The sequence below is a fragment of the Morone saxatilis genome, unplaced genomic scaffold (genome assembly GCF_004916995.1).
Source record: "Morone saxatilis isolate NCDOM2014 unplaced genomic scaffold, NCSU_SB_2.0 Contig15, whole genome shotgun sequence".
Taxonomy (NCBI): Eukaryota; Metazoa; Chordata; class Actinopteri; family Moronidae; genus Morone; species Morone saxatilis.
Genome location: NW_023339707.1, coordinates 8,895,931 through 8,914,093, shown reverse-complemented (window position 1 = coordinate 8,914,093; position 18,163 = coordinate 8,895,931). Strand labels below are relative to the sequence as shown.

The 18,163-nt window shown below is 39.3% G+C and overlaps 2 protein-coding genes across 2 annotated transcripts; both read left to right on the top strand.

Annotated features, from left to right (window-relative positions):
- The first annotated feature begins 2,128 nt into the window (after positions 1–2,128).
- LOC118324465 (neurexophilin-2-like) lies at positions 2,129–8,191 on the top strand. The gene is made up of 2 exons (XM_035656823.1): positions 2,129–2,206; positions 7,115–8,191. The coding sequence occupies exons 1-2, from the start codon at positions 2,129–2,131 to the stop codon at positions 7,955–7,957; spliced, it is 921 nt and encodes a 306-aa protein (XP_035512716.1). The 3' UTR covers positions 7,958–8,191.
- Positions 8,192–8,621: 430 nt separating this feature from the next.
- LOC118324464 (serine hydroxymethyltransferase, mitochondrial-like) lies at positions 8,622–17,699 on the top strand. The gene is made up of 12 exons (XM_035656822.1): positions 8,622–8,682; positions 9,698–9,892; positions 12,107–12,186; positions 12,554–12,754; positions 13,821–13,902; positions 14,045–14,167; positions 14,400–14,539; positions 14,631–14,793; positions 14,981–15,080; positions 15,526–15,681; positions 16,037–16,144; positions 16,783–17,699. Exons 1-12 carry the CDS (start codon positions 8,650–8,652, stop codon positions 16,908–16,910), a joined length of 1,509 nt encoding a protein of 502 aa, XP_035512715.1. The 5' UTR covers positions 8,622–8,649; the 3' UTR covers positions 16,911–17,699.
- Positions 17,700–18,163: the final 464 nt, after the last annotated feature.

Below are 18,163 nucleotides of genomic sequence, written 5' to 3'. Positions count from 1 at the left end.
AAGAGAAACAAGAGTGTACTGACTACCGACAGTCAGAGTGTCCCACCCCTTTCTCCGTCTCATCAGCCTCACTTACGGTTCCTGTCATAAAGTAATATTTTCTAAACTATTTGAAATTCAAACATATAAACTGTCTACAATAAACAAATCTAATAATCGCACCAAAAAGCTGTGGATGAGGGATAAATGTAAAAAAGTTTAGCTTTTAACAACAACACATACGCGCGCTAGGCATTATGGGAATATGGCGGATTTGACCACGCCTCTTTCTTTAAAAATCGCTTCTAAAATAAAAAACCTTCTTTTTCCCTTCGCCAAAAGTTTGTGTGTCTATTGAATAAATCGAGGAGATGAAATGTTTTGTTTTGTTTGTTTATCATAAATTAGAAAAGAGTCACTATTCTTCTACTTACGAGCATCTACTTGTACGCATGCGCACACCACACAGAGATTCCTATCAAGAGAGTACACAGGGCGTGCTGAGACCCGGTATTTACCAGCAGGGTTGTTTATTTCTAGCCAGGTGCCATGTTTCAGCAAATAAACAATTTCTATCCATATTTAGTTCATATTTCTCTTTGGACTTTGTAAAGCTGCAGGCTAATGGTTGGTCTTGCAAACACTTTCTTAGGTGTTCCCATGTCCCCCAGTACTGCAAACACTGAACACTGTGGACTTTGTAACTGAGTTAGAAATAATAATAAAGTAATAGAGAAAGAGTGGACATTAGGGCACTGCATGTTTTTAGGTATGTCTGTCTGCTATGTACCACCTCAACCTGTGTAAGCCTATAACCCACACACAACTTAAACCACAATTATCCTTAATAAGACACCCAAATCATCTACAACAAAAGCAGTAAATTACAGATTATTTATTCAGGTGCAACTATTGACAGTATGTAACCTACAGTATAAACTCTGCCCTCCCAATAGATGGCGCTGCACTCCCCCTGACCCCAACCTGGGGCTTTTTGACTGGCTGCTTACATCAACATATAAAACATGACTGCTTACTATATATCCTACTAGTTAAATGCTATACTAAATATATTAAAATAATATGAATCAATAACTATATGTGTCGCAGACAAGTCATAAATAAAAGACAAACTCTTTAACCGCAACAGGGATTGTAGAAGAATACTGAAGTTATTTCAGAAAGCAGATTATCTACCTTTACAAACAATGACATTACCGCGTTTTTAAGAACTATCCACAATCCTCACAAGACAATATATTAACTATTATATGTTGGCAGAAAAAGTTCGCTATAATTGTACACAAAAATTTAAAATAAAACCTGTTTCACAAGGTGCGTCAGTCTCCTCTCCATTAATCCAATCAAAGGTGGCTGCCGTTATTATAGCCGGTTATGATTGTAAAGTGAGTTCAAAAATCATTTTTACCACAATTATTTTCTTATGGACAGATGTATGATTTTACAGCGATGACTTAAATTTGAAGACACTCCTTAGGTTTTCATAATATATTATTAAAGTTACACAGAAGCATGATACTACTAAGTGTGCTGGGTTGAGTTACTTCAACTTGGGGAATCATGAAACGTAATGGCTTTCTGTATTTGCACAGGCTCTCATTCTTTATTAAAGACTTGTCTGGTTGGTTAGTACATGTGGTGATTTGTTGGCTTGAAATTTCACTGATAGGCTGAGGCAGTGGCAGAGTCTCACCAGACTTGTCAGTGATTTTTACATTTCCCGGAGAGAGCCCTTGTCATTTTGTCAGCCTCCCCGTGGCTAAAGTATGCGGGGACAGCGGGGAGGGCTGTCAAACTGTGCCCGCCTGAGAGCGCCTTTCCCCGGGTTGATGAGTCATAATAAGGGCCGGCCAGGTGGTGTAAATGAGCAGGGAGGCAAGTGAGGACTGTGCGTGTGTGTGTGTGTGTGTTGAGTGGTAGAGAGAGGAAGAAAAGATGGATGGAGAGAGGGAGGGAGGGAGGGAGGGAGAAGGAGCACTGAGCTGAGTATTTACTCCAGATCTTGGGGATTTTTGAGTCTCTCACTGCGGAATGTCTTCTGTACTTTTGAAGTGAGTGTAAGCTTTGACTCAGTAAATCACCACTTACTCAGGCAGACAGATTGCCTCTCAGACAACCTGCTCTCTGGATGGAGAAACGTTGCTGCAAAATGAGGGCGCTGTGTTTGAACTTTGCCATCACCTGTCTGTGGCTTCTCCCTTCAGCGGTGAGTAAGATCCGCTCTTTGCTCCGCTCTTTATTAACGCAAAGGTTTATTTATTTATTTATTTGTGGCGATGTGAAGTGTTGGATTGTATGTAGGCTGCTGATAATTTGTGCAACAAATAGGTCATAATTTAATTAATTTGAAATTCCCTCGTGCCCCGGCTCTGCCATTGTTCATCATATTGCAGCGTTGTTGCACAATCAACTGGAGTGATTTTGATGTGTTGGTTTTGTGCGTGAGAAATTAAAATCTATCAGCATCAGTCATTCCAGAAAGCTGTGAAACTGATACAGCAACAAAATTAAGACATTTCCCAACTGAACACATTCAGTTTCTTGGCAGTTTTAAAGGATACTAGGCAAATTGGCATGGTGACATTGCAGAGCGAATACTCCAGATTATTTTAAGAGGAAGACAAAGTTGAGAACTGCAGTTGATTGACTGAATTTTATTGACACTTGCTTGTCTTTACGTGGTTTCTACTGATTTGAGATTCAACTTAGATTTTTCTATGTTGAAAATGTTCCATTGAAACATTTGAGACATGCAGTTTATTCAGGGATGAAATGTGCACTGGTGCTTTGTTCTGATATGATCTACATTCACACTCACAATTGAAGACTTGTATCTCATGATAAGAGACTGTCTTGGGACACAGTTGACTCTTCTATTAGATGGTGACGTTCAGCCAAAATGGATGTACCATCCTCAAAATTTTAATTTGTTCCAGTCTTGTGGTCTGTAATTCTCTTTCAAGCATAATTGTAATTTAATCTGCTCTCCTGTCTTTAATTTAAGTTTCTTAACTTTGCTGCATGAGCAGCCGACTGCGACATCTGTAATATTGAAGTTGTCAGGTGAAAACCTCAAAGCAACCTAATTTTGTGCTTTATTACTTGAACTAAATGAGTGTGCCGTCTTTGTCAGTTTGCAAAAGTTTTATCACCCTAGGGCTTAAGAAACATTGTCACTTTGTTTTTTTCGTTAAGTCGTGGAAAACTGACATGTTAGGGATCTTTTCATCCAATAGCAAGAATGTTAAAATGTAATTACTGCTCTCTGGTTTCTCAGTTGATTTTTTTTTTTGCCTCTGCAGGTGCTTTTGCACAGGTGTTGTGCTTCTGCATCTACTTCACCGCTGTTGCTCAGTTGCAGTTTCTGTGCTGGCATCTTGACACAGAGCCAATGACACGGCTGTCACACAGTGGGCTCCAATTAGGGTAGGTGAGAACAGCACATAGCTGGAGATTTAGGCTTGTAACAATAGGCACAGCTGGAGCTCACTTAGTTACCGGTGAAGGCAGAGATTGGCACACAGGGCTGGGGTGGTTAGGGGTGACGTGATTTCCACTTGTTGGTGAGAAATAATGATATCCTGGGAGCTGTTTATTCAGAAATCTGGGGTAGAATAACCCTAAACCTCCATCTGCCTTCGACATGATATGATGAAAATAGATTCAAGTCCTTAACAATGACTGCACAGAAGTTTTTGCCCAATTCATATCTCAGTACTAGATAAGCATAAAAAAACATTGACCCATCTTCCGCACTGCATTCACACTTCCACTTAAAAATGGAAGTGTTTTTAGTAAGAATAAATGAAGTCTCACACCTGGGTTCACCTGGTCCAATTAGTTTTTGTACTTAACTCAGTGATTTTTGTTTTTGGTATTTTATGATCTCTGCACTCTTGTTAACATACCACAGCGCTGCATGTCAAATATCAGCCTCACAAACAGCCTCATTAATGACTGGATTTATTGGGATTTGAGCATTTTAATAGACAAGACAGCAGGTAGCTGCTTGGCTTATAATAAGCCGCTTCATCAATCTCAACATGCACTTAATTTTCACAGTCTCACTTCTTTTTTACTTTTTATGCAGTGCTATTTTGTAAGTGAGATGGACAGGTGAAATCAACTATGTTTTTATGTATTACTGATGTACTCTGATCTGAGCCTTATATTGACATTGCTATGATACCACTATTACAACTACTGCTCAAACACTCAAATCAATAAATGATGTAATTTCTAGAAACATGATTAGGAATTGGTTTCTCTACATAGAGTATTTCTTAGAGGAATAATCTTGTTATATTGGGCAATTTGTTTTGAATTTAACTGTGTAAGAAGGTAAAGCAGCATGCTGATTTGCTGCAAAAGATGTGCAAATAATCTGCAAACTGCTCACCCATATTGTCTCATCTTGGGAAAGTTAGCTCATACCTTTATACAGTGTAGGTACAAAAATATGAGGGACAGTAATTGGAAGGAGGAGAATGTGTATGGAGACGGAGAAATGCAATGACGACACAGTAAGTGAATAAAACATGAACTGCTCTTTGTATGAAATAATAACCTGACAAGGTGAATCTAAGTGTAGGCTTAATCTCTTATTAATTTCAAGTATATGTAATCCAATCAATTTAGGAATGAAACTGGGATATTTAAAGGGATGATGACGACGAGGAAGGTGAAAATGAGAAAGAGGCATTTTTAGTCTTTTTGAGACAGCTGAGACATGTTCGGCACAGAGGGAGCTCACTATGAAAAATAAGCTGATAACAGTTCAGATTTTTAACCCTTTCATACATTATATACTGTAAATGTATTTGAATGATTCTCTGCAGTGTATCAACAGCGACCTGACGTTGACCATGTTCTTCTCTCTTCCAAGCATATTGATTAATAAGCCCGTACATTCAGTCCATTATCAAGGTCGCATTGAAAAGAAGATTGAAAGTTTTAACAAGGGAGCGAAAGAGAGCGCGAGGAAGGACAGTCAAATTAAAATGTGTTAATGGCAATATGAATGTGTGTGTGTGTGTGTGTGTGTGTGTGCATGCTCCTTGTTTAGGTAGTCCTTGCCTGAAGGAGCTGACTTATTGATCATAGTCAGTTCTCATTCAGAGGACCCTACACATCAAAGCATGATTATTTTAATCGATTATCTGCTACCTTGTAATGTAGCTACAGTGAAACTGTCCTTCACTTGCAGTCATCCTGCTGGTCTGGAGGCTTCTCTTCCGTCTGTCTTGTCACCTTCTACAGTGCATCCTACACAAAATAAATCCTCTGATACTGTATGAAGTTGACAGTTGTTGACTGAAGAGTTGTTTGGTCTTTACAAGTAATACCTCTGATGAATGAATGATATAAACACAGCTTTATTGTTGCTCTCAGAGTTACAAATGGGCTGTGGACTGTTTACCATACAAGCTATTGCAGCTATACCTTTCCATCTACAACTGACACAAAAATTATTAATATGAATTCTGTGTGACTATGTTTTGAACAAGGTCCATCAGAAACCTTGGTTTCCCACGGTTGAAAAGAAATACAGGATCATAAAAGAGAAGTTGTACAGATACAGATATAGTCACTTTTTACCAAAAGGTAATAATATTACTTATTACTCCCTGACAGTAATCAGTTACACTACTCGTTAGTTTACTTTTCTTCTGAACCTTCATCCTATCTCCCCAACTTTCACAGACTTCACATATGTGCCTCTGTGTTAAGTTATGGTTTCAAACTAGCAGCTTTTTGCAGCCTATGAATCCATAAAGTTACAGGCTAGATGAAAAGTACACCAGGCTTTCACTAATGATAAGACACAATCTTTTAAACAACTTATTATTATTACTTATGTTATTTAGAGTAGGGCTCAAAAATCATATTGCAATTATTTTGACAGATATTGCAATAGCGATTTGATTCACAATGAGTGGGAATTATTATTTTTGCATCTCAGTTTTCATTTTCACTGAAAAAGACTATTAAAATCATGATGATGTGACATGTTTATTTAGATCTGGGGAATAAAATTTGTAGGCCAGGACATCTCTGCACTACAGTACTTAATTATAAAGCTGTTTTGACACATTGTACCTTATCAAAAAATTGTAGTTTCTTGCGATTTGGATATTGGACTTGACCATATATTGGATAACATTTTGATTAATTGCGCAGCCCTAATTTAGAGACATAATCTATTTTGTCAATTACTTTTGTGTTTACTGCGTGTATTTTGAGATACTATAGACAGTTACTGAAACAGTACCAGTACTGAGTACCGGTACTTTACATTCTTGTCAAGTAAGTACCTTATTTAGTACTGCCAGTGCCAGTGTCTCCGTTATCCATTAGCTATTTCAATGCTAAGAAAACAGTATTGAAAATGTCCTCGCTATAAGGCTAATAAGGCACTGACCATAGCAGAGAGTCCCACATTTTATCCACCACATATCCAGCCACAAGCTGCATTAGTACTTTGTCGCTTGTAGCCTGCTGTCCACAATTAAACTCCAGTTTTGTTTGTTAAAATCAAAGTAATGGTAATATCTGCTGAATGTGTTTCCATCTTCAAGCTAGTGTCCTGCGATTGGATTGTTGGATATCAATCATTTGGGGGTACTGTAATATTATTACTGAAATTGTATTAGTAATTAGTTACACTACTACTAATTACTAGGTAAAGTAAAATTGTTACTGTAATATTATCCTTGGTAATGCGTTACTGCCCAATACTGCTATCTGGCCATGAACGTAGGGTGGGAGTTTTATTTGCCGAAGTTTCCAAATATCAGCATCCACCCAAATCAAAAGTGGTATCAATAGTGGTGAACATAATTTAGTTTGTGGTGCAAAATCAACAGCAGCACGTATCTCTAGAAACAGTGTCCCTGTTACTGTCAGTGTTTTTTAATAGTTATGTCAGTAGAAGGTAGTTAATGGGAATACAACATGATGTTATTTTTAAATATTGTCTGCATTGTAATATACCACTACAGGGATACAGGTAAGTAAGAAAATATGCTTTTATGTGGGTGAACATGCCCTTTAGATTAGGAAAACAGCACTTTAAATAATAAGTTATCCATAATTTGTGTTTTGTTGTCCGCAGGTCCAAGAAACAGCCAAACCCTTGGACTTTCAGAGCCCACAATGGAGAGAGGAGGAAGAAGGAAGAGGTGACAGTGTAGGAGCTGCTTTGAAGGTTAAACATATCTCCAAAGATTTACAGATCATCTCCACCAAGCACAAAACACCAGCTTACGGCTCCCTCGGCCCATATGGATGGCCTCAGAACTTCTCACAAGCCCTGGACCAGTACTTGTACCGCCCTCCTCCCAAATCCAAACCTCCCGCAAAAGCATCCCCAAAGGCCAAGAAGATTCTGGGCTGGGGCGATTTTTACTTCAACGTGAAAACAGTGAAGTTCAGCCTCCTGGTGACGGGGAAAATCGTGGACCACATCAACGGCACATTCAGCGTCTACTTCCGCCACAATTCATCCCGTCTGGGGAACATATCCGTCAGCATCGTTCCACCCTCCAAAGCTGTAGGATGGGAGGTTTTGGATCCGGCGGCTCAACACGTTCACACCAAAAACTCAGTCTTGGTTCCAGATCTGACATCCCAGTTCCAGAGTCCACCTCAGTCCACCAGCTCCACCCCTCTGGACCAGCAGAAGCAGCAGCAGGACGTGATGATGGTGACCGAACTCAACTGCCGGATTGAATACCAGAGAACCAACCGGTCCAAGAAGACCAAGCCCTGCCTGTACGACCCGGGACAGACCTGCTACTCAGAAAACACCCAGTCCCAGGCAGCCTGGATCTGCGCCAAACCCTTTAAGGTTATATGCATCTTCATCGCCTTCACTGGCACCGATTACAGGCTGGTGCAGAAAGTCTGTCCAGACCACAACTTTCAGACTGAGCAGAACCAGCAGCACTTCGGATGACAGATTCTGACACGCTGAAACTGAGATAGCAAACACTGACTTTTCATACATCCCTTAAAACCGTGTGTTTAATTTAGGTTCAACATGTTTTTATACACCATTAAAAAAACATTTTCAACATGTCAGTGAGCGCAGTTTGAGCCAGAACTTGTGTTAATGTGTTAATAGCAGCGCTTGTCTATGATGAGATTTATAACGTGAGCTTTGTGTTTGTCTGAAACTATTCTCATCTGCTGAAAAAACTACATTGTCTTTAAAAAAAAGTGATCCTGGATATCACTTTGTGTGTAGTGTTTTTACAAAAAAAAATTTCTCAATATGCATTGATATAAGTGAGGACTTTAAAGCCAACATTTGATATTCTCTACTTGAAAAATGTGATTTCATAGCTCATTAATAATATAAAATAGATAGATGGGACATAATCATCTGTAGTTTTTGAAACATGGACTGACTTCAAGTGCTTTTTTACTATAAAATGAACCTGTTCATTGTACAGTGACTATGACTGATTAGACTTTTTTTTTTTTTTTCAAAGAACTCATACCGCGTGAAATGAAACAGATGATTTACTGTTGTAGTCACTTTTATCAGTGACACAAAGTTCACATGTCCTTGGCTCCCTTCCATTTTACTTTTACCCTTTGCACCTTGACCAGTTTTCTGTTTCCGAGCCCCCAGCTGTCACAGACATGCTTTTTCTGTCCTTACGACAAACACTACGGGTGAGTACATTTGTTTTATAATGTATTCATTTAAGAGCTATTTTAAATGTTTGTACAGAACCACATGTATCTGCATTTAGTAGCTCTTTCCCCCAGCTCCTGAGAGCAGTTATAACTAAATCACTTTTTTACTGCAAACTAGGTCAGCTTATCACCCTAGGTCACCTCAACCCAGATAGAAATGTCTGGTTTGAAGATTGACATTGTGTTGTATTTTCAATTTGTCAGTCCAGTTGCATAAGTGTCACTGTGTTTGTCTGATAACTGTGATTATCCCAGGTTGTCAAAAGAGAAAACAGTGCTACTGTTTGTCCCAGAATATTTTTTGTTGTTGAAGGAAAGTTGACTGTACACACTGCGCTTTAATATACTCAAGGCTTAGAAAACATAATGAACACAAAAGATGAAAGGAGACTTGCTTCGTCACATATTTATGCTTGAACAGTAATCTCTCTATTAGGCCAAAGTAACACATAGTTACGCAACTATCATGCAGCTACAAGCTGCCTTCAACAAACAAGACCCTGATAAATAAGTGTGTGGCCAGCCCTCATTACACTTTTCATGTCCAAGGTTTTCCATAACCGCTCCACTGAATAACACGTTTGCTTTTTCACTGCCTTTCATTTAATGGATTGTTTAGAACATCAAAAGACACATTATTCTAACTCCCTTGTTTCCAAACCCCCGGTGCAAAGTATTATAATTTTGGGTGATGAAAGTGTTTTTGCACAGGCTCACTCTTACTGGGGTTTTCAAAAGACACTAAAGGCGCAATCTTGGAACACAACAACAAAAGAACCCCCCAGAAACTTTTTTTACTCTCAACAGTAAAGTACAATGGAGAGTTGCATCAAATCTTGTTACTATTTGTCTCCACATTAAGGTTTTATTACAGCACCATCTCTCCATAGTCTTCTCAAACAGGGTTTACATATTTTCCTCATTTTCTTTATTATGTTTAAGAAGTGGACATTTAGTTGTTGACTGAAATGTGCTCACCCACCACCCCAAGCCCCTCTTCCTCAGGGCTTCAGGATGTTTGGGCCGAGAGGGGCACGTCACATCGGGGTTGGGCAAGCGAGGCCTCAGCAGCAACAGTGGATGGGTGGGACAGGAGAGCCTGGCCCAGGATGACCCAGAGATGTGGAGCCTCCTGCAGCAGGAGAAGGACAGGCAGTGTCGGGGACTGGAGCTCATTGCATCGGAGGTGAGGCCCGCTCATAAAGAGTATAGAGACAGAGGCAGTGGTTTTCATCAGGAGATCACACAAAGAAAATCACAGCTTAAAATGTTACACTAGATTCTTTACAACCTCTGTCATCTATACTCAGCATTGTCAAAACACCATTCAGATGCAGGGTGTAGGTAAACTGTACTGACCCTATGAGCACCAGTCTGTTGAGGAGGATCAAAAGTGACTGTTTTGTTTGTTCATCTCTTGTGTCACACATGGAGTCTGTGTGTGAGAGTAGTGCTGGAAAAACAGGTGTGTTTTGACACATAAACTCTTATGTCCTTGAAAGGATTGCTGTAGTCATTGTGCAGCACCAACTGCCTGATGGTCTAAGGAACCAGTGCAGTTTTTAAATCCACACTAAAAACCTTGTTATTATCAAGCACATTTACCTAAATGTTTCTGAATCCAGGGTCTTATTATTATTATTATTATTGTGCTATTGTTATTATTTTTTATTTTTTTATTTTTTTATTTTCTATCCATCTTATTTTTAATAAAACTTTTACTTTTAGGTTTATCTTTAATTCTGCTGTTTTTATCTTTGAACTGTCTTGCTTTTAACTGCACTGTACAGCACCTTGAATCTACCTTTGTGTATAAAATGTGCTTTATAGATAAAACAGCCTTGTCTTGCCCTGCTGCACAGCCTTTGGAATATGAAGGTGAAATCAGTAGATGAGGTTGTGCCAGAATATAATTTCAGCCAAAAACCAAACGGCTGTATCACAGCCCCACACACTAGATAATTCATAGTCAATGATTATATTTAAATGTGAAAATCATCTGTGCGCTGTGTGCAACAATCACACCATTTGAAAAATTCATTTCTAAATAGTAGACCTGTAAGGTGCAGTTGTATCTTCTGCAATAGGTATTGCTAATTATCCTTTGTGCTTTCCTGTTGACAGAGGTGTTAAAGATTACAGTATGTGAGACAGGAAGCAAGTCAAAAAAACCTAAACTGCAGAGGAGCTTCCTTCAGCAGTGTAACCACAAGTCACCAGAGTTGTAGTTTCTAGAATATAACTGTTTTCTTCAGAGAGTTCACTGAGATTTCCTTTTGCATTTCCCCCTTGCAAGTCACTGATTACATCTAAGTGGAAGCTGTGGGAAAAGAAGGGGGCTTTCATTCTTTTATTCTCCAGCAATTATGTATCCACAGCACTATCACTCACAATGACTGATCTGAAAGATTTTCATCTTCTTCTGCATGTGCTGTCGCTGCTGCAGGCTGACTCCCACTGGAGAGCACCCGTTTTTTTTCTCCAGGAACAGTCAAATGATCCCATTAGGTTCCTTCACTGATTTCTGCCATTGATCTCTACATTTCAAGTTGAGACAGAGGAGGAGGGGGGGGGAGATCGCTAACGTGGATGTGTTTATGAGTGAGTGTTGAGATAGTGTTTTTGAAATGTCATAGATAGAGATTTATGTCACACGGGGGACTGGTTTTAAATCCCACTGGAATGATTGAGGGATCCCTGAACAGTGACAGGTTTAGTATAATAACAGGCAGAGGAGGCGGCTGAGGAGGACAGAGAGAGACAGAGAGAGAGAGAGAGAGAAGAGGGAAAAAGAGCAGAAGTGAGAGTGGGAGAAAAAGAGACTGAGACAGGCAGAAAAATTAATTCACATTCATTTCCTTTTCTGCAGCTCCATCTCTCCTCTGACTCTCAAGTGTCTTTGAGAGATATGACACTTTACTGAACCCCACAGAGAGTCAGTATTAGTTAGATTCCTCTATATTCATCCCTTAATTTAACTATAGCACCTCTAATTTTTAAATCATTTTTAGATAAGGTAATTTAATTCATTTTTGCAGCTTCCAAAAAAAGCCGTGATTAACATTTTGTAAGATTTATGCAACACATTTAACATTTAAATAACTGTGATTATCCCACCCTGACTCTGGAACTTGTCTTATTGTTTTAATAATTGGTATTTGCAAGAGAAATGCTTATTTTTGAACCTAATTTCATACTGGATAACTCAGACTGTGGTACTGTGTGACTTGGTCTTGCAGAAAGAGAGCAGGGGTGTTCAGTCACCCTTCTCTGGGTAAATAAAGGTTATATTTGGATGGTGACAGCGTTCTGAATATATAAGCATGATAAAAAATGTACTGTGTGTGGCTCTGGATCTTGACACTGTGTTGTGACACTGTGTGCTTGTTTGTCCTGTCAGAACTTCTGCAGCCGGGCAGCACTTGAAGCCCAGGGCTCCTGTCTGAACAACAAATACTCTGAGGGATACCCAGGACAAAGGTAAATGTCCTAATAATACACATATAAAATATATTGTAACAATCATTACAAAACATTGAAAGATTTCCAGAAGCCGGATTGAAGTGCGCACTTTTGTGAAATTTAATTTTAAAACTGTGAGTGAAGTGGGCTTGAAACCAGAGGGTTGGTACATTTACTCCCAGACTAGATACAATGCAATTCAACATGTTATGATACAGTACTGTAAAACAAAATTCTCTATTAAAACATGATTAATTAATATAGTACAACCCGACACAATACAATATGAAAATATGTGGCATAATATGATACACTACGATACGAAATTATACAATACAATATAATATGAAAGCAAACCACACCATACGATATGATGCTTTCTCAGGTACTATGGAGGTGCAGAGATCGTAGACAAGATTGAGCTGCTGTGTCAGAAGCGAGCGCTGACCGCCTTTGGCCTGGACTCAAATATGTGGGGTGTCAACGTCCAGCCATACTCCGGATCCCCTGCTAACTTTGCAGCCTACACATCTGTACTGCAGCCTCACGACCGCATCATGGGCCTGGATCTGCCTGACGGAGGACAGTGAGTGAAAAGGCTCAAGCCAGAGATACTCAAATAAAGAGCTTCTGGGTTATTTATTTTGTTTATTTGTATAGCAAGTAACAACTGCTTGTCAACATTAGATAGAAACACAAGACACAAGCAATGTAATTTAAATAAATATAAACAAATATATTTAGTCGTAAATTGGTACATGACATAGAATCATAACATCATGACAATGAATTAGACAATCTTATGCATTGCGTCCTGATAGATATATTATTACATTATCTGACAGTTATTACGTTAGTAGTTGCTACAGTTTTGTTCAATGTTTTGAGATTTGGCTTATGTGGTTTTGACATTTCTCTACATGAAACTGGATGTTATTACTGGGACTTGACGTCAAGAAGAATTAATGACAAAATGTTGGTCACACAGCCGGGAGTCGTCACATTATACCACCTACTTTAAAATGATGTATTTTTTCACTTCAACCACAGAACTGTGGGAAATGTAAACAATATTTTTTCCAAACTGATGCCCCGATTACACACCTCATCGTCGTATTACTGCTGCAGGTGATATTTAGATTTGTGATGAAATGCAGACCTGCATCTTTTATATGCCAGACACTAAATAAAATGTATATGATGGCTGGCTAGGAGCTGGTAGGAGTACAGAAAGAGAGAGAGAATTGATTCTGATATAAATCTATACAAACATTTAATGTATTTAGTTTATAACAATAGATAGCAGAACAATCTACCCAGTGGCATAAGATAACAACATAAAACCATAGTTTTCTTCTCAAAAGACCAACAATAAAACAATATAAGGAAGATCTAGACATGAACAGATTACTTCATGTACAAGCAATCAAAGAGGGTCTGTAGATCAGTGGCAGGAGGCGATGTGAGGAGAGACTACAGAAGTCAGTTTCACAGAAATTATTTTTTACCATATTTAATTACATGAATGTGTCATATGGAAGATAAATAAGGATCTAGAGAGTTTAGAATGAGTTCACCGTGTTGCAGAAGAACTCACATAACCCCTCACCTGCTGAGCTCATGTACTGAACCTTTATTCCACCACATTCCAGTCTTACTCACGGCTACATGACGGACACCAAGAGAATCTCAGCCACCTCCATCTACTTTGAATCGATGCCTTACAAGCTGGATGTGAGTAATTTGGTTGAAGTAATAAAGTTTTAAACCAAAGTTGTCACAGTGAGTGAAGAAAACAATTGGTCTTGCTGTAAAAAATCACTTTTGACTAGTGTGTGACTCTTCCCTCCATCCCTGTCCTCTTGTGTTATCTCAGCCCAAAACAGGGATGATAGATTATGACCAGCTGGAGAAGACAGCCCGACTGTTCAGACCCAGACTCATCATAGCAGGAACGAGCGCCTACGCTCGCCTCATTGACTATTCTCGCATGAAGAAGGTACCTCTTATGACAGGAATTATGTGTACTTTAAAGCAGCATTGGTAAAAGTTGTGGTAAAAACGTTAGCCTTTACCTTTATGAAAAAGCAGTTTATTAAGTCCTTAAAGCATGAATAGCAAAATATAAGGGAAATGAAATGGGAAACACAAAAAAAAGGAAAATAAGTTTAAAGAACGAGGACATAAGATTCTGTTTTATCTCGTAATGTGTCCGACTGTGTTTGTTTCAGCTATGTGTGGAACTTAATGCCTACCTGCTGGCAGACATGGCTCATATCAGCGGCCTGGTGGCAGCAGGAGCTGTTCCCTCTCCTTTCCAGCACGCGGACCTGGTCACCTCCACTACCCATAAGTCCCTGCGTGGATCAAGGTGAGGGCCCTGGATGTTGTGTGTGAGTAATGATGGTAAAATACAGTTTATTGTCTCTGGTATGTAACTGATTTCTCTCTCCACTCTGCAGGGCCGGTCTGATCTTCTACCGCAAAGGTGTGCGGTCTGTGGATAAGAAAGGTCGGGAGGTGACCTATGACCTCCAGGACAGGGTGAACTTTGCCGTGTTCCCATCACTTCAGGGTGGACCTCACAACCACGCCATTGCTGGGGTGGCTGTCGCCCTCAAACAGGTCCAGATATCAATTTTAATTATTAATATATTAATCAATAGTCTGAGAGGAGAAATAATACTTTGGAAAAACACTTTGCTGAACAGCCTAAAATCAGTAGCTCATGTATAAAACATAGTCCTACTTGTCATCTGGAGTGTCCTGATGTGGTCTTTCTCTTTACACAGCTTAATTTCTGTCTCTGCAGGCTTCCTCTCCCATGTTTAAACAGTACATCGCTCAAGTGCTGCTGAATGCCAAGTCCATGGCTAATGCTCTGCTGAAGAAAGGCTTCACGCTGGTGTCAGGTACGGATGGAACTGAAGAGTGTTTTTTATGATAAAAATGTGCTTCATAAGATTTCTTGTACAAAATGCATATATTACATATTACATTTATAAGATGTACGTTTTTGGGTTTTATGCATTTAAAGTTATATTGCATTTCCACTACTCAAAGTACGTGATGCAATTGCTTTTGGATTGCCTCTTTATTTGCTCCGTCCTAGTTTGCATTCAGTTTACCTGACTTTAGAAAAGTTCACTTAAGCTTCACTTGACAGTCGAATGGGGGAAAAAAAACATTATTAAGAGGAATTTAAAAGAAATTATAATAAATATTATTGCCTGTCTGAAGGTTTGAGTGGAGAGTGAAGGAAAATCTCAAAGTCAGACACATGAACATGTCACCTGAACTGAATATAATTTTAATCATTAAAACAGTAAATCTCTCTCCTCCTTCACCTTTTCTCAGGTGGAACAGACAACCACCTGGTCTTGGTTGACCTTCGACCTCGCAGGATGGACGGGGCTCGGGCTGAGAGGGTCCTGGAGCTGGTGTCCGTCACTGCCAACAAGAACACCTGCCCCGGAGACAAGAGCGCTCTGACTCCAGGAGGACTCAGGCTTGGTACTCAAATTAGTGAATTTAAAGCGTGTGAAGGATGTGTTGGTCAACTGATTATTTTTGGTGAAGAGCTACAGGAGTCGAGGTTGTTTCGGCTGAATCTGTCAAGCAGTCAGTCTTCCTACCGATATGATACTGAACCCTTTCTTCTCTCTCTGTGTGTCTGTCTGTGTGATGCGTCTCTGTTTGCTTTTGTCTGTCTGTGTTTCCATCAGCCAGTCAATCTGTCAGCATGCATGTCTCAATCGCAGCAGTCTTAACATTTTTTATCAACTTTATCAGCGTTGATTGCCCTAATATTGGCATATCTTGTTTTTTTCATCTTACCTTCCTTTTATCTGTCGTGGCTTTCTTACAGGAACTCCGGCTCTGACATCCAGACAGTTCAAGGAGGCAGACTTTGAAAAGGTTGTGGATTTTATTGACGAAGGGATTCAGATCGCACTGGATGTGAAAAAGAAGACTGGTGAGGGAGGAAGAAGTTTCTGTGTTTTGAGTAGACGTCTGATTTATCTAGTGGTGGAGTTTGAGGTTTTATACACTGGCAAAGACACCATGGTGACATATTGTTTGTTGTGAAGGCTGTCTAATTCTCTATGACCAAGGTGAACCATTGATAATGTGCTCAAAAAGAACTGCATTAGTTTGTACCCTGTACACTGGCAATGTAATGTTATAACATTTATTATTGTGCCGTTAGAGACTGTGCAAAAGTTATTAGCACAGAGATATATTTTTTAGAGAGCACAGTAGTCTAATTCCACCTTTATCATGCAGTTTGGTGGCTTTGAGAAAAATGGTGTTACATTTACACATTTTGGTTTAAATTTAAGATCAGCTTTAATTCTTTGTGCAATTTTGGAAATTAATGAAAAAATGCATTATATTACTTTGAGATATTGCGGGTAGTGTGTGTAAGAAAATATCAGTAACTCAGGGGAAGGCCTTTCTCACAACACCAATAAGTTTTATACAGTCCCTAACTAACAAGTTTCCAAGCACAGATTTCACAACGTTTTTTACAGCATTTTACAGGATATTTTAGGAAGAAATGTGAAATGTAAACCTTAAACTTTTCGTTTTAATTCCTCTGTCTCCCAACAGGAAATCTGGCCAGCTTCAAGTCCTTCCTGCTGGAGGACTCGGAGACTGTGTCGCGCATCGCAGACCTCCGCCAGCGGGTGGAGCTATTCGCCAGGCCCTTCCCTATGCCCGGATTCACTGACCACTAGTAACACCCCATACACAAATACACTTTTATCCTTTAGAACTTTTCTAATGTAATAAGTCTCAGATTTTTAGATTCTACGATAATCTAGTCTTAGATGACGTTGCCATGGAAACAAGCATAGTTTCAAAACACTGTCAGGTTAAAACTTGGTCAGTGTGCAGCTGCAGCGGTCATTTCCATATCAACTGTAGCTGCAAGCAGATATAAGTGTATAATATGTCTTTGTCAACAACTATAACGTCTCCTGGCATCCAGTCATTTTTTCCAATTTATTACAGTACCATGCAAAACTCTTATAGGCCACTTTTAAATTATGTTTAATCATACTACATATGAAAATGATTTTGTTTTTTGCATTCAAGTGGCCTCAAATGTTGCACAGTAACAAAGATTATGTTGCAGTTAAAACATCAGCAGCTAGTGCACTTGCTCTAATGTGTTTCCCACTTCTTTTGGGGGTTTGCTGCCCTAAATCAGGAAGGACCTTGAGTGTTTTAGGTATTTGGCTTTTTGTCACTAAGCTCTTTTTAGAGACCTTATCAACGTCAGGCTTTGTCCCAGGCCCTGGGAAACTCACAGCAGCTGTGTTGGGAATTGAACACACACTCAGCTTACACCCACAGAAGCACAGACTGAAAAGGGTAAACGGTTACAGCACAAACTATGTTTTTAGGCTTTTTTTTTGGTATAACATATTAATGCCACCTTCTATACATTCTCTTTGGTTTGTATTGTAAAGGACTTGTGAGAAATGTACAATGTATATACAGTAGATCTTCTTTATTGCAATAAAAATTAATCCTAAATGTTTAAACGTTATTACGTCATTACTAATATTTCATGATCTCTGTGCTGTCACTTGCATTGGTCTAATGAATACTGGCTGCTCTGTAACAGGCACATGCATTTGTTAGAGAGAATGATGATTTATGTTTACAGTCGAAGCAGGGAGGAGACTGCAGAGTTTATAAACATTGATCCGTGTTAAGCTGCATGCATTTCCTCCAGTCATTTCCTCTCACTGTCAACTTCAGGGAGCAGTCCAAAAAAAAACAAAAAACAGACGCTGATCTTTAGAGAGTGATAGATATCAGACAGGAAGATAGTTGGAGCCAGAGCTTCACACCCTGAAAAAACTTTGGTTTGTCTTCAGTGAGCTTCAGCCTCTTATCTCCACTGGATAGCTGGTCTTGTTTTGTATGTGAATGAATTGTTTCATGACTTCCATTCAAATTAAAGATCCCCTCCAGACAT